General features: G+C 52.7%; 1 protein-coding gene and 2 non-coding genes across 3 annotated transcripts in view; all 3 read left to right on the forward strand.

Moving 5' to 3' along the window:
• Positions 1-27,990, forward strand: part of Prrc2b (proline rich coiled-coil 2B) — an 82,259-nt gene that overhangs the window by 50,212 nt on the left and 4,057 nt on the right. The window contains 20 exon segments of the mRNA XM_050155360.1: positions 1,972-2,287; positions 4,309-4,535; positions 6,234-6,429; positions 10,324-10,540; positions 11,125-13,170; positions 14,277-14,470; positions 14,799-14,944; positions 15,389-15,530; positions 16,995-17,077; positions 17,512-17,703; positions 17,806-18,003; positions 18,326-18,412; positions 19,277-19,381; positions 19,537-19,729; positions 20,432-20,529; positions 21,637-21,764; positions 22,070-22,310; positions 24,223-24,378; positions 24,821-24,912; positions 26,981-27,062. Coding sequence (XP_050011317.1) covers positions 1,972-2,287; positions 4,309-4,535; positions 6,234-6,429; positions 10,324-10,540; positions 11,125-13,170; positions 14,277-14,470; positions 14,799-14,944; positions 15,389-15,530; positions 16,995-17,077; positions 17,512-17,703; positions 17,806-18,003; positions 18,326-18,412; positions 19,277-19,381; positions 19,537-19,729; positions 20,432-20,529; positions 21,637-21,764; positions 22,070-22,310; positions 24,223-24,378; positions 24,821-24,912; positions 26,981-27,062 — 5,139 coding nt within the window.
• LOC126509490 (small nucleolar RNA SNORD62) lies at positions 20,107-20,191 on the forward strand. The gene has a single exon (XR_007594165.1). It is a non-coding gene; the product is annotated as a small nucleolar RNA SNORD62 (small nucleolar RNA).
• LOC126509491 (small nucleolar RNA SNORD62) lies at positions 23,639-23,723 on the forward strand. The gene has a single exon (XR_007594166.1). It is a non-coding gene; the product is annotated as a small nucleolar RNA SNORD62 (small nucleolar RNA).

Consider the following 27,990-nt stretch of genomic DNA (forward strand, 5'->3'; position numbering starts at 1 on the left):
GCGTGCGTAGACACTGCGAGCATACATGAGTGCATGTGTGTGTGTGCACTGCCTGTGCAGGAGCACAAGTTCCCACCAGATGCCTGTGGAGGTCAGGGCACCTTTGGCGTCCATCTTTGCTTTCCACCCTTTTACAACAGGGTCATTGTTTTTCTGTTGAGTTTGTCAGGCTGGCTGTCCCGAGAGCTTCTGGGAATTCTCCTGTCTCTGGTTCCCATCTCCCTGTGGGAGCTCTGGGGTCCAGACACTAATGACTTTTGCGTGGCTTCTGGAATTCAGATCTGGGTCCTCACACTTGTCCACAGATCTATCCACTCAGATCCACCCCACCCCCCACGGAAGTCATGTCCCTGGCTACTCATAGGACTGGTTGGCTCCTGTGTGTGAGCACTTCCTATTGCACAGGTGGCCTTCTCCACCCTCACAGGTGCAGCTTCACTCTACAGCACCCTGAGTTTCCATGCCATGTCCTGAACTATGGTTATTCCAAACCAAGACACTGTTCGTGTTGTATGACCTTACTTGCTGCTGGGCTCTGGCCACCCACACAGACTCTGGGGCTCCCCAGCAGCCGACACACCCAGTTACCTTTGAGCGAACAAAGGCTGGGGAAGAGAAAGGCATTATTTGAGTTCTCTTGGGAAACGTTGTTTTTGGCTTCCATCCCTCATGGAATGCAGTGGACAGGCTTTCCCTCCTGCCTTCCCTGTGTGCCTGGCACTGTGCTGGCTCCAGAGTTGCATTGTACCTCCCCTCCTGGCAGTACCTCCCTTGTTGCTGAAAACTTCACAATGAGCAAGGACCCTTTGAGTCTGCTTTAGTTCTGTGGACAGGAGGCAATCAGGTTTAAGAATACATAAAATTGGACTGAAGAACTGGCTCGGGGTAAGAAAATGTACTTCCGGAGGATCCAAGTTCAATTACCAACACCCACATCAGGTGGCTCCAGCTCAAGGAGATGAGGACACTAATGACCTTTGTTAGTACATGCACTTGTGTGCACATACCCAACACAGACATAAACACATAGCTTAATGAAAAGAAATCTTAAAAAACTCCAAAACCAACAATGCACAAAGTTTGGTTGTCAGGATTGCTCAGAGGGTAAAAGAGCCTGCTGCCAAGCCTGAGCGCCTGAGTCTAACCCCAGCACCAGGATAGTGGAAATGGTGGAAGGAGAGAACACACACACACACACATTAATGTTTTTGTTTTCTTTTAATGTAAAGACCCGAAGTGGTGGCCCAGGTGTTAGCAGTGCATTCTGGTCTGCCAGAGCACAGGAGATCAGTTCCCAGCACCCATGTGCAACAGCTCACAGCGGTCTCCAGGGCTCTCACGTCTCTTTTGGTCTCTAAGCACCTGTCCTCACATGCAGATACACACATAAAAGCTTTTTTTCTGAAGGCCGAACAAAGGTTGATTTTAAGGATCAGGTGACTTACCAGGGAAGCTGTGGTCAGTGGATAGCCATTTCCAAAGCCCGGGCAGATGTCTAGTGCAAAGTGAAAGAAAAGTGCGTCCAGGAGGAGAGGGTGTGTCTGCGCACGTGTTTATGTGGCTTGAGTAGGAGAGGGTGTGTCTGCGCTTGCACGTTTCCTCAGTTGGTATCCGGCTCCCTTTCAGTGGTTTCTGCCTCTCTGTGCCTGCAGCAGCATTGGTCACTCCCTCCCAACTAATGGGGCATCTCTCTGGTGTTGAGTTTTGCCCAGAGCACCCTCAACATGCTGCAAGAGACTCGGGGATGGAGAAACTATCCAAAAGAGGCGTTTGTTGTCATGACTTATCATTAAAGGATAAGCATCGATTTGAAGTCACAATGTTGGGGTTACATGGCCTCATGGTGGGGGCCCCTGTGGTCCTTGGAGACAGAGAGTCTATTTCTGTTTTCCTAGTGTCAGTCTCAGTGGGAGGGACGCAGCCCTTGTCTCAGGCTTCTGACCCCAGCTTACTCCCTCCTCCTTTTGGCAGAAGCCCACAATGGGCAGCATGTTTCGTCAGCAGTCCGCTGAGGACAAGGAGGACAAGCCACCCCCACGGCAGAAGTTCATCCAGTCAGAGATGTCGGAGGCTGTGGAGCGGGCCCGAAAGCGTAGGGAAGAGGAAGAGCGCCGGGCCCGGGAGGAGAGGCTGGCAGCCTGTGCAGCCAAACTCAAGCAGCTGGACCAGAAGTGCAAGCAGGCCCAGAAGGCCAGCGAGGCCCCAAAGCCACTGGAGAAGGAGGTGCCCCGGTCCCCTAGCATCGAGAAGGCTTCCCCACAGGAGAACGGCCCTATTGTCCGCAAAGGTGAGAGGACGCCCAATCCCACAGTGGTGAAGCCATCTACTGTCCCCACATTGTCATGATTACCTCACTGGCTAAGAAGTAGCAAAACCTGTGGCAAAAAGCACATTCTACCAGGAAGCATCAGCCTGTACGGGGGTTGCCCTGGCTGACTGCGGTGACACACACTTTTCAATCCCTGCACTTGGGAGGTAGACACTGGACTCTGAGAGTTCAAGGTCAGCTGCTCTACCTAGAGAGTTCCAGGACATTTGGATACATATGGAGACCCTCAAACAGTTAAGCATATGTGTGCATACACATACGCACACACGCGCACGCGCACGCACACACACACACACACACACACACACACACTCCTAGGTACTTATCTGGGTTCTATCTAGACCCAACTCAGCTTTTTTTCTTTCACTCTTATTTTTTTTTATTGTGTCTGTATATGTGTTTGCATGCGTGTCTGTGTGTGTGTGTGCGCGCGCTGCAAAGAATGTATCTGAAGGTCAGCCGGTGACTTTGTCCTGATTTTCTCCTAATTTTACATGGGGTCAGAGAGTTGACCTCAGGTCTTCAGGCTTATGCGCTAGGCGCGTTTACCTGCTCACCACCTTGCCAGCTCCAGCTCAGCTTTTTAAATCGGTTGGGTAAGTGTCTTGGCGAGGTGACTCAGCAGGTAAAGAAGATTGCTGCTGTGCCTGGCAGCAGTGGCGGAGGGGGAGTAGATCCTGTAAGTTCTTCTCTGGCTGCTGTTAATGTATGTGAGCACGAACACAGGCACATAAATTTATCTCAAAGTGTGGGGTGTGGAGACATGGCTCAGAGGTTTTAGAGCACTGGCTCCTCTCAGAGGGGATTGCACTCACATGACTGCTTACAGCCATCTCTAACTCCACTTCTAGGAGATCTGATGCTCCTCTGATCTCCCTGGGTACCACACACACACACACACACACACACACAATACATGCAGGCAAAATACTCCTACACATAAATTAAAATAAATAAATCTGCAAAAGCAGTTTTATTTGCCTGCCCGCCAGCGTGGAGGACTTGAAACTCGCGGCGCACAGAGGAGTGATCTTGTCATTTCAGCTGCTATCATGTGTGCTGCTCAGCCAAACATGATTGAGAACTTGTGACAACGGAGAGCATTGTTTGACAGGAAATGAAGGGGGGGGGTCTTTCCACATGTTGGAATACATTTCTCCTGGCAGTAACAGTTCCAGAAGAAGTGGCTGCTGTGGCTGCGGTGGAGCAGTGAGCAGTCCTTGTAACGAGCAGCAGGCCTGAGATTTTCCCCAGGAAAGCCATCGGCTGTATCCGCTCAGATTGACTCTTGTTAGGAGATGCGGTCTGTTGGTTTCAGCCCCTAGAAATATCTTCCATGTGTGTAGAGGTGTGTGGCAGCTGAAGCTGCCGGTGCCCCCTGCTGTCAGGGAAGTGCAGTTATCCTGCTATGTCAGTGTTTTACCCCTCGAGTGGAGCCCGTGGGCCTTGGTGCTTACGGAGGTGAGATGGTCATGCCGACACTGCTTTGAACATACTGTTAGTCTGGCCCTGTTGGCAGGACGGCATGTGCGTGCTGACACTGAGTCCTAACACGAGCCCTGTGGAGAAGTCACGGCTGCTGTCAGCACTCAGAGACAGTATTGGGCAAAGCGGCTGAGGAAAGGGCTCAGGTGGCACCCTGTGGTTGCTGTCTCATTTGTCTATAGGGTCCCTGAATCAAGGACCTGTCCCTTTTCAGAGTCCTGCATCCAGATTCACCACAATTGTATACAGTTCTGAGATGACTCAGCAGCCTCCCCTGGTGATTTTTGCTGGGGGTAGAACCTTCGTACTGGGCTTTGAGGGAGGAACCCACAGTCTGGTGCCCAAGGAACACTTGATGCAAGCAGCTGGGCCTGGGTCTGTGACTGGTCCGCAGTGAGTTTGTGGAGTAGCAGACAGAAGCATTTGCTGTTCACCACACAGTTGGCCAAGCCTCCTGGCTCACTGTGATGTTGCTTTGCCCACCTGTTTCCTAGGCTCCCCAGAATTCCCTGTCCAAGAAGCACCCACCATGTTCTTAGAAGAGACACCTGCAACACCCCCTGCAGTGGCTCAGAGCAGCAGCAGCAGCAGCAGCAGTAGCAGCAGCGAGGAAGAAGCCAGGGAGGCTGAGTCCCCAGCACAAGAGTTCAGCAAGTATCAGAAGTCCCTTCCCCCTCGTTTCCAGCGTCAGCAGCAGCAGCAGCAGCAACAACAGCAGCAGGTACTCTATTATGTATACAGTGTTCAACCTCCATGTATGCCTGCAGGCCAGAAGAGGGCACCAGACCTCATTACAGATGGTTGTGAGCCACCATGTGGTTGCTGGCAATTGAACTCAGGACCTCCAGAAGAGTAGTCAGTGCTCTTAACCCCTGGGCCATGCTCTCCTGCATTTTTCTCTGGAGATGATGTGGCCAGTGGCTAAAATCCCAGCAGTCCCCGTATTCTGGTGATCTCCTCTGCTGGAGAGTCATGGCAGCTGAGTTCCTTGGAGAGTAGTAATCACTGAGTCTGGGCTGTGTCTCGGATAGAACTTGCCCAGCATGAATGAGATCTCAGGTCAATTTTCAGCACTCAGCATACAAAGGAAAATTGTTCCTTTTGATGTGTGAGCTGTGCCTTTTGGAAACTGGTAATAGGGGTATTAACTTGGCAGCCCAGCTGTTGGCTGTATAATGTTTTTATTTAAAACTGTTTTTAAATAGACGTGCCTTGGAGAAGTAAACTTTTTTTTTTTTTAGGCTTTTTCAGACCTTATGTGGATATACTTCCCTGGATGTTGGGCTCCATATGTAGGTGGACTTTTCTGTCCTGCTTGCCAGCTTCCCAATAAACACATGGAGGCTTCTTATTAATTGAGAAAGCTCAGCCGATAACTTAGGCTTGTTTAGCTAGCTCTTACAATGTAAGTTAACCCGTTTCTGTTCATCTGTCTGCTGCCCCAAGACTCATTTTTCTAGTCTATTTATGAACTTCCATGTTGCTTCTTTCGGTCTGGCTCAAGACTCCTCAGTCAGACCCCGCTCTTCCCAGCATTGTTTCTGTCCTGAAAATCATGCCTAGCTATGGACCAGTCATTTACCGACAGTGAGAGCGGTACATTTTCAGTGTACAGAAGGATTATACCACAGCACAGAGCTCATGGAGATGGCAGCATGAGAGGTGTTTGGGTGGCGTGAGGGTCTCGGATGGTTGTGTTTATCTCTTCAGATACCTTAGATCACAGTTCCATGCAAGCTAAACATACTCCGCCTCTTACGGTCTAGTTAGGGAGACAGCCAGCCCTGAACCAGCCACCTACCATGAGAGCCGCAAAAGGAGCAGGAGTCGTGGGAGTGCAGGATAGGCCTGGTCAGGGCTGGCGGCTGCTTTCCAGCGGCAATGTGCCTGTGCTGGAAGGTTAGAGAGGGGCGTCCTAGTCCAAGGGCCCGCAGGACTGTGAAGCAGAGAGTGGGGTGTGTTGTGAAGGAGTATGTGAGGTCGGGCTGGAGCTTGGAGCCACAACATGTGATGTGCAATGGTGGCTGCAGAAAGAAGAAATGGCCATGTCCCTGGTCAGGGATTGGGTCTGGTCTGTGAAGTAGTCATTCAAACTATAACCCTAGTCTGGGGGTGCACAAATGCACGGTCCTAGTACCGACACCAACACCATCCAGTTCAGAGGGACCTCAGCCTGGGACAGTCTTCATTTTGACCTTCTGCCCCAGCAGGGCTTCTCTGAGTAGTTCTGTAGACCATGCTGGCCTCAGCTTGAACTCAGAGATCTGCCTGTCTATGCCTCCTGAATGCTGGGACTAAGCGTGTACCCCTACCACCCGGCTTGTTAGGGGCCTCTCTGTGCCCCTCATGGAGGGCTGGAGGCTGTCCCATGAGTGCCTGTGTGTGCCCCACCCCTGTTCACTGCGTGTCTTCTCCCTAGGAGCAGCTATACAAGATGCAGCACTGGCAGCCAGTGTACCCCCCGCCTTCCCACCCCCAGCGCACCTTCTACCCACACCACCCACAGATGCTGGGCTTCGACCCACGCTGGATGATGATGCCTTCCTACATGGACCCACGCATCACACCCACGCGGACACCTGTGGACTTCTACCCCTCAGCTCTGCATCCTTCAGGTGAGCACAGGGCACAGGTGACCGGCACGTGAGGGGAAGGCACCAGGAGAGGTAGACACACCGAATCCAGCCTGGCCTGTGTTGGGTCATTTGGTTGTTCTTCAGTTTTACAAAGTTAAAGACACAATTTTGTACCTGTCAAAAAGTTATTGGTACCTGAATGTGGATGGTCCTGTAATTTCAGCACTTGAGATACTGAGGAGTCAGGAAGGTACCGAGTTTCAGACCAGCCTGGGCTATGTATTGAGACTCTGTCTTCAAACAAGCACAATTGTTGGCATGAGTTAAACACTTGTATGTTGTTAGTTGCCCGAATTGCACTCAAATCTGTGCCCAGCCCCTCTTCGCATTTTGCTTTTGGATTTTCTCTATTAACCGGATTGGAGGTTTCAGCAACTCTTGGTCTTCCTGTACCATTCTCTGTAATACTGTTGGGTACCCATTTGTTCATTGTTCCTCACTTAGAATAGGAACTTTATGGTGTTTCTATTTCTGTGTTGCATGACCTTCTCAGCGGCCAGCTGTTTACCTCACTGGCCAGGCTGGACTGGTCTCAATCTCTGTCTGGCCATATCGAAGTAGTCCATGAAATTGCACTTGCTAGCTGTCTTGTACAAATACCCATATCATTAGTGTTTTAAACTCTGATTGGTTACTGATGGGTGTTATAATTGTTTGACTCAGGGTTTGAAGTTTAACGTAGGGGTAAAGCTCATTATTTCAGTATTCAGGAGGACCTGAGTTCATTTCTAGCAGAGAGAGAGAGAGAGAGAGAGAGAGAAATATCCCAGTGTGGTTGTGGATTTGTAAAATCCTTATAAGCCACTAGTACTTGTACTTGTTTGTTTTTTGTTGTGTCTTTTATTTTCTCACTTTGTAACCCTCTAGTCTTTGAATGTGCTCTGTAGATCAGGCTGGCCTCCAACTCACAAGAGATCAACCCGTCTCTGCCTCTCAGTGCTAGGATTAAAGGCACCCACTGACGCACCACCACACCCGCTGTTTTCCTTGTTCTTGAGACTTAGTCTCTCACTTGTAGCTCAGGCTGGCCTCACATTCATGGAAGTCCTCTCGCTCCGGTCAGCTTCCTGTGTGCTGAAATTACCAGCTGGGACCTCCTTACCCAGCTAACCGGCAGTTTTTGCTACGTGTATCTGGCAGCACATGGAAAGGAATCACCCCCTTCTTTCTGTGAGTGTGTAGCACCAGATACTTGGTCGCGTTTCTTGTCTTTGCTACTTTGTCTGGAAGTAATTATTATAGGTTTCTTCACTATTTCACACCTTTTGTTCTTGACTTTTGCCGTGACCTCTGGAAGTCTTTTCCTCTGTGGCTGAGAACGCTCACTCTGATGGTCTGTAGGATTGTTGGAAAATTGGTAGTGATAGTATATACCTTTAATCCCAGCACCTGGGGGCACGTGCAGGCATGTTTCTGTCTTTGAAGCCAACCTAGTTTACAGAGTGAGATCCAGGACAGACAGAACTTCATGGGGAGACCCTTGTCTCAATTGCTACCCTTGTATATGCTGTCTGTGGGCTGGAGAGATGGACCAGAAGTTAAGAGCATTGGCTACTCCTTCAGTTCCCAACATGCACATGACAGCTCATAACTGCCTTAACTCCAGTTCCAGAGGATCCAGTGCCTCTTCTGAGCCTCTTTGGGTACCAGGCAAGCATCCATGTATATATATGCATGCATACAAACATACATACATGCAAAAATGACAAAATGTATCTCCTCTGCTACTCTCTTTTGTTTCTTAGATCTTCCTGTTGTCTTTGGTCTTGTTGTGTTGTTGAAGTGTTCATCTCTCCACCCTCTGTGTTGTTCCAAAACTGTGGGTTTTGTGCCGTCCTCGTGCTAGGACTGCAGATGATCCTTCCTGTATTTTACTTTTCACATGAAGGTACCAGCGTTGGAGAAGGCTGGGTTTGCTCCCTGCCGGAGAGACAGAGGAGAGAGAAGGAATGTGAGCATGAAAATGAACGAATAGGAAGGAGGTTACCATCTAGGAAGCCAACTTCAGAACTGTCTGCAGCTCTTCCCCTATGTCTAATCTACCTTTTTAAATTTTAATGACTGTGTATGTTACAGGCGTGAGCTACCATGTGGGGGCTCGGAATTGAACCGGGTCCTCTGGAAGAGCAGCCAGTCCTCTTAACCACTGAGTCACCTCTCCACCCCCCAGCTCTAAATATTTTGGAAACAGGATGTGCATCCCAAATCATTGTTTTAATTTTTCTTCTTCCTCTGCTTCCTTTTTAGCATTTACTTACTTGTTTGGGGAGTGGCATGCACACAGCACGTAGGGTTGCAGGGATTGAACTCAGGTTGTTGGGCTTGTCAGCAAGCACCTGCAACCATTTCACCAGCTCTTATTTTAAAGATGGGGTCTCTATTCGGCCATGCTTGACCTGAACTATGTAGGATAGTATAGCCTCAGGCGCACAGAGATCTGCCTCTGCCTCCTAAGTGCTGTAGTTACGGGCGTTTACCATCATGTCCAGCAAATTTTTAATAGCTTATGCTTTCAGTCATTTAAATATAATTTTTTAGTGTTCGAGGTTGTTCTACAAAGTATCTAGTTATGGTGTATTACATACACGTTCTGGCCATTTTGGATTTTAAGTTCAATTTCAAGACCTGGTAAGGTTTAAATTCTGGACCTTTATTGGATTCCTCTCAGAGCCATTAACAACCAGTTTTGGTTTATTTGAGAGATCTCTGCATCATTCTGGGAGGCAGAAATTTGAGTAAAGCCCCCTTCAAAACCCTAATAAAGCAAGTAAGAATGCAGTTGTCTTCTGAATTCCCAAGGCTGGTGGTTTTTATCCTTCCCTGGACTGGACTAAGATGGACATCCGGGTGGGAATCCCCTGTGCTTTCGTATGTGCAGTCTTTCAGAGGCAGTGGAGGTCCTCGGAGTGTGCCGAGGATGGGCCTGCAGAGTGGAGAGGCTGGGGAAGCGTCTCATAGCCACTGGCATCATCATGTTACCTGTGTCCTAGTTCATCTGGGCCACTCGCTCCACACTCTCCCTCAACAGCCAGAATTCTCAAATGACAAATGTAGAGTGTCCGCGTCCATCTTCCCATAGGGCTAGGAGGACGTGAAGCCAAGTCTATGTCTAAATCTTCTGGGAGGGTCGGAATCACCCGAGCGCTGGCTGGGTGGTCTTTGTGAGCTGGCTGGGGTATGGCTCATCTCCTGCCTGCATAGCTCCCCAGTGTTGTAGGTTCACTAACCAGCCCCGACAGTATGACATCCGGCTTCCGTTTGTTCATTACCTTTCAAATAGATTTCTTTCCTTTTTTTTTTAATATTTATTTATTATGTATGCAATATTCTGTTTGTGTGTCTGCCTGCAGGCCAGAAGAGGGCACCAGACCCCATTACAGATGGTTGTGAGCCACCATGTGGTTGCTGGGAATTGAACTCAGGACCTTTGGAAGAGCAGGCAATGCTCTTAACCGATGAGCCATCTCTCCAGCCCCTCAAATAGATTTCTTTTAGGTTTTTCAAAACAGGGTTTCTCTGTGTAAGAGCCCAGGCTGTGGCTGTCCTGGCACTCACTCTGTAGACCAGGCTAGCCTCGAACTCACAAAGATGCGCCTGACCTTCTTTTTCAATTGCTGGGATTAAAGGCGTGCGCCACCACCGCCCTACTCAAATGGATTCTTCTTCCCGGAGCCAAAATTGGCTCCCACGGGCCATAAGCAGGTCATATGGTGTGCCTGTGTGCTGTAGGGTCCTGTCAGAGAGTGAGGACTTGAATGCTGAAGGCGTAGCTGCCATGTCCACGCGGTGCTGCGACAGCTGCCTCTGCTTTGCTTGGAGGTCGCTGCCAGACACTCTGTCAGAGGAGAGAGCTTGACCCTTTGCCTTCTTCAGGACTGATGAAGCCCATGATGCCCCAAGAGTCCCTCAGTGGGACTGGCTGTCGCTCTGAAGATCAAAACTGTGTGCCCTCACTCCAAGAGAGAAAAGTGACCGCCATCGACCCAGCTCCTGTGTGGAGCCCAGAGGGCTACATGGCACTGCAGAGCAAAGGCTACTCACTGGCCCACCCGAAGCCTGCCGACACTTTGGCCATGGACATGCACGTCAGGTGAGCTGGCTCCTCCTGCTGCTCTGCGGCTAAAGGAAGACTCTGCAGTCCCCATGGAGGGCCCTAGGAAGACACTGCCTGGGGTGGGTGGAGAGGAGTGCAGTGTGCTTGAATGCTTGGTGTGAGTGGCTCTTTCTGATGGCCAGGCTGATGCTCAGGAAGAACCCTGTGGTCGTCGAACCGTGGGCACTGGGTAAAGGGGCAGTAGGGCGGGCTCAGTGGGGTCTGGACTGGCTCCTCCTGTGTGAATGCAGGAGCTAGCCCTGCCCCCCCTAGGCCCAGGCTCACAGACTCCCAGGCTCCAGCTTGTTCATTGCTCCAGGGGATTGCCAGCTCCTCTCTGTCTCCAGGGTGGTCTACCTGAGCTGCCACTGCCATCTCCACGCTCACGGACTCCAGGGGCCACCGAGCAACGTGTCTTAAGCTAGAGCAAATGTTTGCTTGTGTTTTCCTTTCTTTTTAAAAAAAAAAAAAACTTTTTTTTTTCTTTAAAACAAAACAAAAGCAAAACTAAGCCCTGTTCAGCATGGAAACCAGGAACCAAGCTCCAATCACATTGACTGATTTTTCTGGTTCCTTTTCAGGAGTGAAAGGTCTTACTCTGCCTCTCCCGGAAGGGCAGGGGCCATAAGTGCCCAGCGCGGTCTCTTTGAGGAGAGAGGGGACGAGTACTTGAGTGCTTTTGACAAGAAGGCCCAAGCAGACTTTGACAGCTGTATCTCTTCTCAAAGAATAGGCCAGGAGCTTTTATTTCCACCCCAGGAAAATGTTCAGGAGGTGGGTGCTCCAGGGGGGCGTACCCCAAACCTCAGGTGTTCCCCATTGGAGCCCGACTTTGTCCCAGCCGAGAAAAAGCCAGAGTATGGCAGTTGGGATGTTGGCCACCAGCCAAAGGCTGCAGACACAGCCAACAGTGTCGAGCTAGAGGCACCTCGGGAGGAGCCATCCTTCCATGCTTCCTCTTGGGAGAAGGAAGGGAGCCCCAAGAAACAGCCAAACCCAGAGCCCGAGTGGACACCCGAGCCCCGGAGCCAGCACCAAGAGCAGCCGGGCAGGACCCGGAGGTCGGGACCCATCAAGAAACCCGTCCTCAAGGCCCTGAAGGTAGAAGAAAAGGAGAAGGCACTGGAAAGGGTCAGGCAGGGCCTGGGAGAGGAGAGCTCCCAGCTGGCCATAGACCAAGAGCCTGTGTGCAGGGCAGAAGAGGACGAGGATGAGGAGAATAGCCCTGCCCTGGCCAATGTCTCCTCTTCTGCCCTGGAGGACAAGGCTGCTGCCCGGGCTGGGTTTGCTCATGAGGCCAGCAAGCCAGATGAAGATGCAAAGGTTGATAAGACCTGGGAAAGCAGGCCTTCGAGGGAGGCCAGCGAAGTCCCCCCAACCAAGAGAAACAACTGGATCTTCATTGACGAGGAGCAGGCTTTTGGGGGCCGGGGCCAGGCCCGCGGCCGAGGCCGTGGCTTCAGGGAGTTCACCTTCCGAGGTGGCCGGCCTGCGGGCAGCAACACAAGTGGTCTGTGTGGCACAGGTGTCCTTGGGTCTCGTAGCGTGTACAGTGGTGGCCAGCGCAGTAGCCGGGGCAGGGGCCTTCGTGACTTCCCCCTGCCAGAAGACTGCCCCAGAGCCAAGCCCAGGCGCCGCATCGCCAGTGAGACCCACAGCGAGGGCTCCGAGTATGAGGAGCTACCCAAGAGGCGGCGTCAGCGGGGCTTGGAGCCTGGCCATGATGGCATGCTCCTTGAAAGGGACGAGGGTCCCCTGAAGAAGGACTCTTGGCGCTCCAACAGGACTTACACAGAGGACCAGGGTGGCCTAGACACCCGCAGCCGGGGACCTCGTACCTGTGGGAGAGCCCTCCCACCTCGCCTAAGCAACTGCAGCTATGGCCGCCGAACCTTTGTCTCCAAAGAGCCTCCCCACTGGCAGAGCAGGAGCCCAGGCAGTTCCTGGCAGGAATGTGGCCCACGGCGAACCACTGACAGAGATTACATCCCAGACTCCTACAGACACTCTGACACATTTGGCAGCAGGGTCTTTGAGGACAGCCGCATGGAGGACAAGAGGTCCTTTTTCCAAGATGACCACGGGGCAGATTCTGAAAATGCAGAGAACAGGCCCTTCCGTCGGAGGCGGCCACCACGCCAAGACAAGCCCCCTCGCTTCCGGCGCCTCCGTCAAGAGCGGGAGTCCCTGGGCCTGTGGGGACCTGAGGAAGAGTCCCACCTGCTGACAAGTCAATGGTCAGGCCGGTCCAAACTCTGTCCTGGGGAAAAGAGTGGTCCTGGAGGTCACAGGTCCCCAGAGCTTTCCTACCAGAACTCTTCTGATCACGCCAACGAAGAGTGGGAGACTGCCTCTGAGAGCAGTGACTTCAGCGAGCGCAGGGAGCGGCGAGAAGGCCTTGTGGCTGAGCCTGAAGCACAAGGGGATGGTGGCCTGTCAGGGGCCAGTTTGGGTGAGAAGAAGGAGCTGGCCAAGCGGAGCTTCTCCAGCCAGAGGCCCCTGGCTGACAGACAGAGCCGCAAGCTGGAGCCGGGAGGGTTTGGGGAGAAGCCTGTTAGGCCAGGTGGGGGTGAGACTTCCCCCCGCTGCGAGAGCCAGCAGAGTGGGACGCCTCTGAAAGTCAAAAGGTAACACACCAGCACCATCGCGGTCCTTTGTCGTTGTCCTGTTTGCAGCAGCACCAAGTCCATGCATGCACACCCTGCCAAGCCTGGCGGCCCTGGCCGCTGTGTGTGAGCGTCTCCATCATTTGCTCCTGCATTGCTTGTCCGCTTCTCCATGGTGTGTCATTGTTGATGTCGTTGTGGCTTGATCAACTAAACCCAAAGTGCCCCCATACCCTGTCCCCCACAGTCCAGCCTCCGAATGTATTCTCATCCCTACAGCGATGACTGTTGCCTGTGTGGTGCCCGGAGAGCCCTGCCCAGTCTGCCTGCTTGTTCCTTCTTGGAGCTGGCAGGAGACATCGCTCGCTTTTTGACCATGTGGAGCTAGCTCTTAGCCTTAGTGGTCCTGCTTCCCTCTTGCTGCCTGGGCAGGTCTGGAGCCACCAGGAGTAGAGGGGAGCAGGCTGCTTGCAGCCCATGATGAACCTGGTTCTCGAACTGGAAGCTTTTGGGTAGAATAGTAGTCTGTTAGGTATTGGCCCATTGCCCCAGGCTTGCTTGAAGATGAGCTTGCTGCCCAGTCAGTACCTCGGATTGAGGTTCCAGGGAATGAGCAGGGGTTTCACCCCTCCTGTCCTCATAATTCAGGGTTCACAGCCAGGGTGTACATACCCTGAGAAAGTTTACCCGAGAAAGTGTCTGTTCTTTCAAGCAACCACACTCCAGCCCCCACAAGGCATCATGAATGTGCTCAGGAGCCCTTCAGCGAAGAAAGCCTGTGCAGAAAGGCTGGTGGCCATGTCCTGGGTGCACCTACCCAGCCCCTTCTCCCCACTGCAGTCTCCTGCAGGCAGCATGCAGTGGAGGGGGTGGGGTTGGAAAGCTGGGAGGGGGGTGCTGACAGCCACCTTCCCCTGTTGAGGTGGAACCCTGGCCCACAGAACTGAACCGGCACGTAGCATGTACTGTTGGTAGGCCCTCCTGACCCTTGACGGCTCAGCAGAAGGAACTGGAGCTAGATAGCTGCTGTGTCTGTGTGTGGGCCTTGTGCATTGGAAGTTTTTTCTCATCCTTCTTTCCTAGCCTTTGAGTGATGGTGAACTCATGCGCTCCCCCTTCCTTTGCAGGTCTCCAGAAGAGGCCTTGCCCGGAGGCCTTGGTGGCAACCACTCGTCTTATGCCTTGGAGCGGACCAATCATGCCAGCTCCGACAGTCCTGAAGCCACCAGTAAGAAAGCAGAGAAGGAGGCCGCCTTAGCTGCCCAGAGGGCTGGTGAGCAGCAGGAAGAGGCCCGGAAGCAGTTTGACCTGGGCTATGGAAGTGAGTTGGGGCTGGGCTCTGGAACTTGGAGGACCCCTGTCTTAAGATGCTTCTTGCCTTGCTGAACCCGTGGTGTATTCAAGGCCGCATGGCTGGCAAACAGACAGAACTGGGTCTGTGAGTTTTCTCCGTCATGGTGCCTGAGCACCTCTGGGTTGTGCTTGTGATGTCTCAGGCAGTTAGGCAAGAGAGGGGTGGGGGCACCCTGTCCAGGCTTCACAGGCACCAGTGAGACTGCTCTTTGATAAGTGGACTTGTGAGCCAGGCAGTGCTGGGTTCCAGGCGCCTGGAGCATGACTCGCCTGTTCTTTCTTGTGACTTGGTTCAGATGCCATCATTGACAACTGTGGGTCCAGCCCTGGGGAGGAGAGTGAAGTGGGCCCCATGGTGGGCGAAGGCTTCATTGAAGTCCTAACTAAGAAGCAGCGCCGCCTGCTGGAAGAGGAGAGAAGAAAGAAGGAACAGGCTGCTCAGGTGAGAGCCATGGACCAGAGGACAGCCTGGGTGGAAGAGGAAGGGAGAGAGTCAGGCACGCATTGTCTCCGACCATGCCACTGCTGTCCTCAGACAGACAGCAGGCTATGGAGTCACAAAGAGGCTGACCTGTCAGGGTCTAACAACCAAAATGTGACCTTGGGTCTCAGCACCACTTTTCTTCATCTTTTCCTTAATGTCTCAGCCGGGCTTGGTGACTCCTGTTCCTATAAGTCTCAGGGGCCCAGAACCCTGTGCCAAAGTGCTTGAGACTTAGTACTTCTTTCTTGAGCCTGCTCCTGGGCCTGTCTGAGGTTTTGAAGACAAGCGTCAGGCATCACAAGCTAGTCCAAGTGGTGTTGTGAGCCAAGACACTTTTCCCAGGAGAATTAGTCATCTCTCATGTCTTAGGCTAGACTGCATTAGCCTCTTTTTTTTTCCTAGGTCCCTGTCAAAGGTCGAGGCCTTTCTTCACGTATTCCTCCTCGGTTTGCCAAAAAGCAGAACAGCCTGTGTCTGGAGCAAGGTGATGTGGCCGTGCCTGGCAGCAGCCTGGGCACTGAGATCTGGGAGAGCGGCAGCCAAGGTGAGGTGGGTGCCCGGCTCAGAAAAGGTGAGGCTCGTTTCTGAGAGTCACGCCTTCGAGCCTGGAGCATGAGTGGTCCCGGCAGAGCTGGAGGTTGAGCCTCACCTGGACTGAGGCGCCGAGGCAGCTGCTGCAGAAGTCGCGAGCGGTTGACATCCCTGGTGCCAGTACGGTAGACTAGGAGAGCCAGTGGCAAGCCTTAACTAGAGGAAGGATGGCAGATGGCAAGGAGGGGTTAGGGAATGCCCTTCTCCAACAGGAGGAAAAGGGCAAAGTTCAGACTAAAGTAAGTGTGCTTTCCTTAAAGTAGTTTTGTTTGTTTATAATGTCCCGCTCGAAGCTGTGCTTCTGAACTTGCCGTTTAAAATGCAAAGCCATTTCAGGTGATCAAGTTGTTCTTGAAGTCCAACTTCGAGTGGGGCCTGCTGTGAACTGGAAGATTGTAGTTGACTGGAAGGTTTTCTGTGGCTTGCAGAGGAGCTAGGAGAGCCCACTCTGCAGAACAGTAGCCGACGCCAGGCCAGGACAAATGCTGACTTAAGTTCCTGCAAGTCTGGTTTTTCATAGTTTCACTCATCTTCATATTGCTGGTGAAAACTTTGTTTATAGTATTTAGCAAAACAATGCCACATGGTGTTCGACCCAGTAAAGACAGAACAGTGGGTAGAGGTGTGGCTCAGTGAAGGGGTCCTTACTTAGCATGGCACCAGTGGAATGCCAGTGTGCATATGCAGTAAGTTCCTAGAACTACCAGCAGCCAGATGGGCACGGCAGCATGCAGCGGACCGAAGAGCACTCGTCTTCAGAGAAGTCAAGGGCTCTGCAGTGCTGTTGTCCAGACCAGGCCCCTGTGTGTGTGGCTTCGGGGGGCATAGACATCTTCTAGGCTCTAGCTCTGGCTGTGGTTGGATTCTGGGAAAGGTCTGTGGGTTAACTGCTTGGACCTTTCAGAGGCTTAGAGAAGCTGCTGACTCGCAGCTCTGCTGCAGGGTGGTGTCTGCATGGGGGCAGTGGAGAGGTGAAGGGAGGAAGGACCAGGGAGTGCACGGGTGTGGGGTGCACACCTTTAGTCTCAGCACTCGGGAGGCAAAGACAGGCAGGTCTGCGAGTTCCAGCCAGACCTATTGAGACCCTGTCTAAAAACAGCTTTCCTTCTCCATGGAGCTCCCCCACATCCCGGAAAAAAAAAAAAAAAAAAAAAAAAAAAAAAAAAAAAAAAAAAAAAAGTGTAAAATGGATTAGATTTTGAGCAGGTTTGGGTTTTTCATGTCTGTGTTTGTTTACATGTGAAGGTTGTTGTGAGAAACTCTCGGCAGTGCCTGGATCAGGTTCAGTCACGAGGAATGCAGAGCACCTGGGCCGTGGGTCCATAGCTTGTTGTTTCAGTGGTGTCCACGCCAGTGGAAGGGAACTCATAAGCCTGTGTCTTCCAGACTGCCTGACTCTGTCTCCTCTCCTTGGCAGCCCTCCCTGTGCAGGGCGCAGCCAGCGACTCGTGGAGAAAAGCTGTTACTGCCTTCAGCAGCACTGAGCCTGGCACCTCAGAGGTGAGTGCCACCACCACCCACGTGCCCTTCTGCTACAGTGCCCTGCTGTGGTCCCTAGCTTGTCATCCTCGTTAGCCTTGGTCTCTGGTTTCTGTGTGTTGCCTGCGTGAGCAGAGAGACAAGGAAGAGACATCTGGATTGAAAGCCACCTTTGAGGTGGTCTTAGCTGGCACCTGTATACTTTGAGTGAAACCCGTTTGGGAGCCTGGTCTCAGCCCATGCAGTGTCTATGGTCACGAGCTTGAGTGGCATTGACGCTTTCATTAAGCTGGGCGGGGGCCATGGGCAGCCACTGTCACCAGGTCGGGACTGGAGTGGTGGGTGTTAGTGGTCGGGGAGGAGCGCCAGTGCTGCGTGCACACAGGCTTGCCTCCCGGATGCTTGCGCTTTGCAGTTTGGGGCCAGGGCTCTAACCCAGTTTGTGCTCTGCACAGCAGGCTTTTAAGAGCAGCCAGGGAGATAGTGGTGTTGACTTGAGTGCTGAGTCTCGGGAATCCTCCGCGACCTCCTCACAGCGCAGTTCCCCGTAAGGTACACTCAAGCCAGAGGAGATGAGTGGGCCTGGCTTGACAGAATCCAAGGCCGACGGCCACAAGGACCAAGCTCAGAAGCAGTCTGAGCACAAGGTAACCCGAAAGTCCCCTAGTGGGGCCAGGGCCTGGGCGGAAGGTTGATGCCAAGGGCATCTGGAAGCCTGTGTGTCTCAGCCTCTCTGTTTTCTCAACCAGGACTCAGAGCAGGGGTCTGGACAGAGCAAGGAGCACAGACCAGGACCCATCGGCAATGAGCGCTCCCTGAAAAACAGAAAGGGCTCTGAGGGGGCCGAGCGGCTGCAAGGGGCCGTCGTCCCGCCTGTTAACGGGGTGGAGGTTCATGTGGACTCCGTGCTGCCTGTACCACCCATTGAGTTTGGAGTCAGCCCAAAAGTGAGCTTCACTTTCACTCTTTTCTTTGTTTTTTGTGCTTAGGTGGACAAATAGGATTGTCTCCTAGAGGGGAAAAAAAGACAGAAGCTGAGCATTCTTTTGGGAAGAGTATTGGCACAGAGTCAGGGATAGGCAGGTATTACAGGATTGCTTTGTAGATGACCAGGGTAGGCAGAGACAAGTCAGGTGCCTTCCTTTCTTGTGTGGTGGTCACCCCTCTTGTAACTCTGGTGAGTGTTACATAGTGGACAGCCTCATTGGTGTGGGCCCAGTGACAGGTGAGCTGGGCGGGGCTTAGACACTATGTACCCTTCTCTTCCAGGACTCTGATTTCAGCCTGCCCCCTGGTTCTGCTTCTGGTCCTGTAGGGAATCCAGTTGCCAAGCTTCAGGATGTCTTGGCTAGTAATGTAAGTCAGCACGTCCTCCTCCAGCTCTGCCCACACCCATGCTGGCCGCTCCATGGTGGGACTGTTGCTAGGTTTGGGGGCCTTTGGCTGGAGCTGGTATCAGTCCTCTTAGGGTCTGGGCTATCTGGCTTCCTGTAGCTCCTCCAGTCTCCCGTTGGGCCAACTATGGTGCAGACTGCTCTCCATAGGGAGAGAGCCCAGACAAGCACTCTAACACTGAGCCACACGCGCCCGTCCTCAGATTGGCCTTTCATGGCCAGCGAGTAACAGTGGTTAAGCAAGGTTACCTCCTAGAGGCTGCTCTCCCCCACTTTTGCTCAAGAGAGGGAGCTTCAACCTTGTGAACTGCTTGGAGAAACGGTCAGCTTCTGCATTCGTTGATCTGTCCTCTGTAGACCTGCTGGATGAGGGAGGACACCCAGGCAGCATTCCCTAGAGGGTTGGAGAACACTGCCAGGCATTGAAAGAAAACAGTTGAGGTTCAGTGTGTTTGAAAGACTGTGTTAGCCAGGTCTCCTGACTTTGGGAATCCCGAGTGAATTGTTACAGTTGGCTAATAAGCCCAGCATTCTATGGTTGGTCCAGTGACTGCATTTCCAGCCTGTGTTAGGAGGACCCAGAGAGCTGAGTGACAGTCACCACTTTTGCTCTCTGGACCTGGCCATCTCCCAAGCCAGATGTTAGGTTTCTGCCAAACCAGGTACTTGGCAGCGTGGTGGTGGTGGGGGAATGTGGGTGTGGAGGTGACACTGAACTACGCAGCCTGCTCTAGGTAGTCTGGTCATGGCGGTGTGTTCAGCTGAGCAGTTACTCTGTGTCTCTGAGCCCTGCCTATGCCCATGGCTTCCTTGCTCTCCTCTTCAGGCAGGACTGACGCAGAGTATCCCCATCCTTCGGCGTGATCACCACATCCAGAGAGCCATCGGCCTGTCCCCCATGTCTTTCCCCACGGCAGACCTCACATTGAAGGTAAAGTCAGGCCTAAACTGGTCTAGGGTCCTCACCAGTGCCTCAACTTGTGACGAGGTACAGAGGGAACCCTTCTGCGCCCCTGGCTTAGATTGCTACTGTCCCCTTTGTCCCCAGTAGTAATTTGCTTCCCTCCCCTCCTCTTGCTTCCAAAGATGGAGTCTGCACGCAAGGCTTGGGAAAACTCCCCCAGTTTGCCGGAGCAGAGCTCTCCAGGAGGTGCAGGCTCGGGCATCCAGCCTCCTTCCTCTGTGGGCGCCTCCAACGGAGTCAGCTACAGCTCCTTTGGTGGAGTGTCCATGCCACCCATGCCTGTGGCTTCTGTAGCGCCTTCTGCTTCGATGCCAGGTATCACATCCCCTGAGCCAGGCTCGGGAGCCTTCTCCATTCGCTATGGAGAGAAGCTGGATTATCAGCTCTGCTCTCACAGAGTGATGCTTGATTGTAGTCAGGGTTACAGCTTCCCACCTGCTCTGTTGTGGGAGGAAGGATTGCTCTACCACAGGCAGGGAGTGGCCAGAGAGGAGTGAGCAGAGATACGGCTTTCAGTCAGACCCTGGTTAATGTCACCTCTCCTATAAAGCAGGCTGGTGACCCTGTGCCACGGGGTGACTGCACCATGACTCAAGGGCTTAAACTGGGGTCCCCCATTGCTGGTAGCTGTTCTGCTTCTTTTACTGTCATTATGCTTGTTACTGGGGATTTTGAGGGCCCAGCTGCTAAGGTCTCAGTGATGCAGTTCCAATAGATCCTTCTGACCCTCCACTGTGGACTCAAAGCAGGGAGATGAAGAGGACAGAGACTGAGAGACCCGAGCAGCTCTCTTCCATAGTAAATAGCCCTCCCAAAGGCCCAGCCCCGATGGTGAGTGGTTAAGTGGTTAGGAACTCTGCTCCTGCACTGCCTGGGTTACAGTGTGTTACAGCAGAGAATCACACAGCCTCTGCTCACACATGTCCTCAGCCCCACTGAGTCCCCTGGGGAACGTGGTCGTGTGCAGTGAGGAGACTTGATCCTTTTCTTCATTGTCTACCTTCTGTTTCCTCCCAGGCAACCACCTCCCACCTCTGTACCTGGACGGCCACGTGTTTGCAAGTCAGCCCCGGCTGGTTCCTCAAACGATACCTCAGCAGCAGAGTTACCAGCAGGTGAGGGTGGGAAGCCAAGTGGCCAGAGGTCAGAGGCAGTGTGGCCTTGGTCTCGGCATTTCTTTGCTGGTGATCTTGCCCCCTGCCTCCTGTGATCCCCAGCACTGGCAGACCATAGCACCCAGAAAGTGTTTGTAGAAAGAATCTCTGAGAGAGAAAGAGGCATGGAGTAAACACCCCAGATACTGTTACTTGCTTCTTTTAGCTGGGGTCAGCTACAGTGGGGGCACATTGGCTATAGGGGGCCTGAAAAGTCTGGGTCTCTGGGCACAGATGCATTATAAAGAGAGAGTTTTAGGAACAGGCAGGGTGTTGACTATGCACAAGATTGACATTCTGTCTGTGCTGAAGGCCAGTCTGTTTTGGAACCTCCTCCAAAGACTGATACTGGCCTCCTACACACCACGGCAGCATTCCTTCCTACTGCGAGTCTTCATCCAGAGGATGGGGCCTGTCACAGCTCTCAAGACATGTCGTGCTTAGTTTTCCAAGATTTTGATCCAACTAATGAATCTCAGTGCTCCCTTTTATTCTTTAAAGGGTTATTTTCAGTTTTTGATATGGGTGTTTTGCTTGCACATTTGTCTATGTGCATATACTGCGAACAGAGGCCAGAAGGCAGCATCAGATCCTCCAAACTGGATTTACAGACAGTTGTTAGCAGTCATGTGGCTGCTGAAAACTGAACCCAGGTCCTCAGCAAGAACAAGTGCTTTTAACCACTGAGCCATCTTTCTAGCCCCTATGAATTTTGAATCTTACTCTGTGATCAGGCTGACCTATAACCCACTATTTAGCCCTAGCTGACCTGGAGCTTAGAGAGGTTTTCTAGCCTCAGACACCCACAGACTGTTGTTACAAGTGTGAGACACCACACTCACCTTGCAAGTATCCGCCCCATTGATGTGTATGCCTGGCTAGATTCATTTCTGCCGTGCACTGCCCCAGTGTTAGGGCTCCACTGTGCCTTGTCTTGCTGCTGATCTTTGACTATGGGAAGCCAGATCAGATGTGTTGGGACTCACCCTTGCTGACAGGCCAGGAGCAGGTGGAGATGGGGGGGGCGTGTTGGGCTCAATGCAGCCATCACCTGGTTCCTCTTTGCAGGCTGCCACTGCCCAGCAGATCCCGCTCTCCCTCCATACATCTCTGCAGGCCCAGGCGCAGCTTGGGCTGAGGGGTGGGCTCCCTGTCTCCCAGTCCCAGGAGATCTTCAGCTCACTGCAGCCTTTCAGGTGAGAGAGACTGTGAGCTTCCCTGCTGCGCTTGCCTGTGCTCCTCTGCCGGGTAATGTTCTTCCTGTGCCCATCCTCCTACCCCCACACCCCACTCCCACTAAGTATGCATGATGGCCTCAGCTTTGGGCGTCATTGCGTCTTCTGCTGCCACAGCTTGGGTGTGTTCATGGTCCCCAGTCAGCAGTGTTGGGCTCGTCCAGGCCCTCTGAATAGTTTCCTGGGGAAGTCGGATCTGTGCGCAAGCCCTCGGCCACTGTGCTCCCCAGTGTTGACGACAGCTAACGTCCACCTGGCTTTTGCAGGTCTCAGGTGTACATGCATCCCAGCCTGTCACCACCCAGCACTATGATCCTCTCTGGGGGCACGGCCTTGAAACCCCCGTACTCTGCGTTTCCTGGCATACAGCCCTTGGAGATGGTGAAGCCACAGTCCGGCTCACCCTACCAGCCCATGAGTGGAAACCAGGCACTGGTCTATGAGGGCCAGCTCGGCCAGGCTACCGGCTTGGGTACCTCCCAGATGTTGGATTCCCAGCTTCCACAGGTCAGTTTGCTTTTCTCTCAAGCCCCTGCCTTCCTCGACTCTCTCAGCTGCCCCCGTGTTGTCATGTGAATCTCTCTGCTGCAGAGCTCTTCTCGTTGTCCCCACACCTCTATGTTCTACTGACCTAACTTTCCTCAGAGCTCTGTTGGAGAGACGTTTGCAGCCCCCAGATGGAGGCTGTGGAAATGGAAGTGGGGCGGGTGACTTTGTTCCTCCCTTCTTTCAGTCTCTGCCTGAGCCTGAGCTCCACATGTTAGAGCCCTCCGCATGTTGGAGCTTTCCACTGGCCAATCTGTCATTGAGCCCTTCCTTCTTGTGGGCTCCTGGTTGACCCTGTTGACTCCATTTCGATGCCCTTGACCATGCCCACAGTGTTGGTCATACATAGTCACCAGCTCTACCTTTCTGACTAATAGCTCCCAGTGGTCCAACCCCACACTACTGGAACGAGCTCTCCTCTCAACCCTGTGGCATGGCTTGTTTTTTCCCCAGGGTGTAGACCCTCAGAGCCATGCGCTCCTTCTATCTGCCAGCAACCCTACATCCGAACAGCCCACTTCTTGTTGCTTCTCCCATGTTGCCCCCTCCCCATTGCCTTGCTTCCCATCACCATAAAAACAAGCAGTGATGGTCCACAGAAGCCCATGGTCACACCTCCCTGCCTGTGTGCTTCTGGCCCACAGTAGCATCCTATTCCTAGGAAGCCCCCCTCATCCTGCAGGCCACCCTGGCTAGTACCCTTCTCTTTCCTATCAGTGTAGATATAGGCTCTAATTGAGGGTCCTCTTTGGACTGCACCCCAGCCACCCATTATAGCATCACCCAGTCGCCCCCACTCTTCAAGGTACCTTCTTCACACTGTTATCCCTAGCTCACCTTTCTCCTCACGCCCTCTCCTTCTCCTCTCCCTGCTGCTGTCCGATTGTGCATGTCACCTTCATTCCTGTCTTTGCTCTCCTTCCTGGTCATCATCCAAGCACTGCCCATTCCAGATTCATTTCTGCAACCCTGTGTCTTCTACCGGCAGCTCCAGCATGCTGGGTCCCTCTCATTCTGCTCATCAGTCTCCATTATCCCCTATCCTCCTATCATTGCCTCTGCTGGTCCTTCAGGTGCTCCTGCTGCCTCTGCCTGTAGGAAAGACTCAGTGTTTGTGACACACGCGTCCTCACTACCCATGCCATGCTGTCTCTACGGGGACTTAACTCTTTGCCCCTTTTGCCCGTGGTCCCCAATAGACTGCAGTGAGTATAGCAGCCCAGGCATCTCTTGCTTGACTTTATCTGTCCCTGCTGGACTCTGCTCTGAGGTCCTGGTGCCACCACAAGTCTCAGTGATGCAGTTCCAATAGATCCTTCTGACCCTCCACTGTGGACTCAAAGCAGGGAGATGAAGAGGACAGAGACTGAGAGACCTAAGTGGCCCAGCCCTCCTCCCAGTTCTTAACACACACACACACACACACACACACACACCATCTTTTTCGTGATCGCTTGGGCCCTGTGGGAGCTGCTGTCTGGTATGCTCCAGAAGGGTCTCTGAGGCTCCAGCTTTGTCTTGTTTTCTGCCACTATTGGTGCAGAAGAGTGTGCCTCACATCTTTGGGCCACACAAAGAGACATAAGGAGAGACTTTCTGAGCAGCTTCCCTTGGGGGAGCTCTCTGCTGTCTTCCCCTGCTAGCCTGCACTCCAAGTGCCATCTGACCTTGTGACCAGTGATACATGTGTCATGTATGGTGTTCTGTCATTGTCACTGCTCGAGTCTGCAGGTTAAACCTGTGGCTTCCCCAAGACCACACAGCCCCCTACAGGTTCCTCAAGCACCCAGGAGTGCTGCGCACACTCCCACCTGCATGCTTTAGCTTCCTCCCCAGGGCCATTCTGCCCCTTGACTGTCCTGTGACCCAACAGCTCACTATGCCACTGCCTCGGTATGGCTCCGGGCAGCAGCCACTGATCCTGCCACAGTCCATTCAGCTGCCTCCAGGACAGAGTCTCTCTGTTGGGGCCCCCCGAAGGATTCCTCCACCTGGCTCCCAACCACCGGTCCTGAACACCAGCAGAGAGGTAAAGGTGGTTCCAGAATGGGGGCTTTGTTCAAATGAGACTCCTAGAGCAAAGCTGATTACAGAGAGTGCAGGCTCCCAACCTCATGTGTCTACACTGCAAAGTCTGCAGAGTCCCAGATGCCATAGGCTCCTTGCGTGTGTGTAAACTAGACAGGTTCTGGCATGTGAACAGTGTGCAGCCACTGCCTCAGCCAATGGAGAGGAGCCACTTGGAGCCACCACAGATGCAGGGCCCAGACTCTTGAATAAACACAGGAGTCTGCACTTCTTATCAGGCCACTGGAGCTCTGATGTAGCTGGTATCTAGGTAATGGGCCACAGAGAAAGCAACAATAAGCACTAGGAGACAGCTGTCCCTTGAGCCTGGTTGGGGTTGGGACCACTGTGGGCTAGGCTGTCTCTGCCTGCAGAGTGACCATGTTGCTTCTTGACTACTCTAGTCCGCTCAGATGGAGCTGAAAGGCTTCCACTTTGCCGACAGTAAACAGAATGTTCCTTCCGGAGGCTCCGCACCATCCCCGCAAGCCTACAGGTAAAGATGAACCCTGGGGGTGGGGCCCACTGCTAGGTCTTGGATAAGTCGCTCCCAAGAGCCCTTGTGTCCGAGGAGAATGGCGACAGCGCTGCAGCATGGCCCCTCGCATACCCTGGCATCACTGCAGCTGTAGCGTGCTGTGCTTTAGTTGACTGTGGCAAAGGGAGGCCTAGGGAAGCCAGGTTTGATCTGCAGAGTAAGATGTTCAGAGGCATGAGAGGGCTTTCTGGGGTGTCAGCCTCAGCCCCAAGGTCTCGTATCCAAGCTTACCCTCTGACCCCTCTCAGAACTTTTTTTTTTTAATATTTATTTATTTATTTATTATGTATACAATGTTCTGTCTGTGTGTATGCCTGCAGGCCAGAAGAGGGCACCAGACCTCATTACAGATGGTTGCAAGCCACCATGTGGTTGCTGGGAAATGAACTCAGGACCTTTGGAAGAGCAGGCAATGCTCTTAACCACTGAGCCATCTCTCCAGCCCCCCCCTCTCAGAACTTTTTAGTGCTGGGTGTGGGTGGCCTTTCTTCCCATACCACAGACTGGTGCCCACTGTTTTCCTTAGTAACCACCCATGTTCTCCTTGGCCTGATTTAGAGGTATCTGGGTTGTGCAGGAGCTCTAGCCCTGGGCCTGATGGTGTGTGCAGCCTGATGCCTTGTGTTTACACATGGAATGGGACAGACACACCTGCAGTTCAACACAGTCTGCAGGCAGAGTCCTGCCTCCACTGTGACTGTTTGACCTGACACTTAGCTGTGTTGGACCGGAACTTACTTCCGTTGTGTCCCCTCCACAAAAGGGGGGTTGATGGACACCCCCCAGTTCCTCTTATTCTATGTTCTTGCTGTTGCGGCTTCTTTTTGTTTGTGCATGCATGCATTTTGTTTTGCTGCCATTACCTGGCAGCAGGCCCATTTAGCAGAGCTGTGTGGAGGACAGCCCAGCACAGTGTGCATGGAGGGAGGGGGAAGGAAGCTTCAGAAAGGAGCCCATGCCATAGTTCTGCCTGCCCAGTGTGACTGCAGTACTCTGGGTATAGTAAGGAAGCAGCTTCATCCTCGGGAGAAACTGTTGGCTCTCTATCTGCAGGTTGGAAATATTTGGGAGGGGAAGGGACCAAAAATGGTTCTTGTCCTCATTGCTAAGCAATATAGTGTACTACTATCTACATAGTGTTGGTATGCAGTCTAGAAGGAGCTTTCAAGTATATAGGAGGAGCTGCATGTTGTGGGTCAGTATCGAGCATATGCTAACTCGAACTCATGAGGCCTATTACCAAATGAGAGCTTACTGGAGAATATGGCTAGGACACATGTAAACACCATGTTAACTGTCTGGGGGATTTGAGTATTCGTAGTGGGGTATCTGAGGTCCTAGGAACTATCTCTTTAGAGGTGGAGGGGCTGTTGGGTGTCATGTCACAGGCATCGTGGTGGCCAGAGAGATTGCTGAGACTTGTATAGTTTCCCAAGGTTTTGAGAAATGGGGCAACTGAGATGTTCATGCCTTGCAAAAAAGAAGCCCTTGGTCAGAAATTGCAGGGGTATGCTGTCCACAGGGTGCCTTTCAGCAGGGTGGTGGGTCCCAGCACCTCACAGCTGCACACTCAAGACACCCACTGACATCTGCCTACTTTTCTTCTTCAAACATCTAAGGGGTTCGGGGACTAAAAGCAGTTGTGGATTCATCCCCTTCCCCAACGGGGAGCCAATAAGAACACTCCCGTTGTAGTTCCTTGGTGCTGGTTGCAAGCCTTTATCTGGGCACTGCATTACAGTAGTCCAGACGCTCCGCAGCCTGAGGATGGCCACCGTCTGCCTGTTCACAGCAAGGGCTGCGTTTCCTCTCCTGGGTGTGTCTCCTGGAAGTGCCGAAGGACACTGGTGACCACCCTTCTCCCCGTCCTGTGTTCTCAACTGTCTCAGTTCTCTGCTTTCTGTCTGCTAGGGCCTCTGACCAGAGGGCCCTCCCTGGCTCAATCTGCCTCTGTGTGCTGCTAGGCTTTGACTCCATCTCTGTGGTGACACGTGTGTATTCTCAACCCTGCCTTTGGTTTTTTCAGGCCTAGCTCTGCTAGCCCCAGTGGGAAGGCCTCTGGATCAGCAGTTAACATGGGCTCTGTGCAGGGACACTACGTTCAACAGGTAGAAGATGGCTTTCCAGACCCTGCAGTCCTGGACACTTAGGCCTGTCTCCCAGCGCCATAGGATGCTTTTTAATCTGATGGATGCTTTTTAATAAAAATAGGGAAATATGCCCTACTACTTAGAGCTGGGCCACCTGAGTCACTTCTGGCGAAAGCATTTCTCTTGATGGGTATCTGAATCATTCCTTGTCCGGCGGAGAAGGGAAGATACTGGTTCCCACAAGAGGTGACTCCAGAAGGAGTACTATCCCCAGCCATTTGGGGCTGTCATGGCGCTCTGGGAGACCTGTTTAGGCCTAGGTTAGCTCAGAGGCTGGGGTGTGTGTGCGTGCTAGCTTTAGTGAGTGGTGTAGCATGTCTCTGTCTGCCTGGGTGGGATCATAGTTGGGGTACAGCTTCCCCCACTGTGGGGATTCCTCAGTGTCTTTCAATGTAGGCCCTTTTTTCTTTCTCCTGAAAAGCTGGGCTGGGGCTTGATAAATTTGTCACTGGCAGGTGGAGGTGTGAGAGTGATGGCTCTCTTTTCACCCCTCTTTCTCAGGATTCCTTGGTGGGACACACCTCCTACTTTGGAACGGTTTCTGACCCTCTCACCTCCCTAGCACATGTGAGGCCCTGATTCCATCCTTGGCACTGACAAAAAGAAAGCCACCCAACAAAGTTTCCTCCCAGAATTTAGACCAAATGAGGAGCAAACCTGCAGTGGTCACTCCGCTGTGCAGAGCTGCGGACAAATGGAACCCTGCTTGGGAATCTTGATCAAATTGGGACCTGGGGAAAAGAAATGTAGTTATTCAGAGGCATTTGGGATGGGTTTGAATCATGGGCCAAGATCTGGGAACTCCAAGTCGGCCCTATCCCTCTACAGATAAGTGGTCTGCTGAAGGGGCTGTTCGCTTGCCAGTGGGGCACTGATTCAGAAGGGT

This window comes from Alexandromys fortis, unplaced genomic scaffold (assembly GCF_014885135.2).
Source record: "Alexandromys fortis isolate MF-2015 unplaced genomic scaffold, M_Fortis_MF-2015_v1.1 scaffold_72, whole genome shotgun sequence".
Taxonomy (NCBI): Eukaryota; Metazoa; Chordata; class Mammalia; order Rodentia; family Cricetidae; genus Alexandromys; species Alexandromys fortis.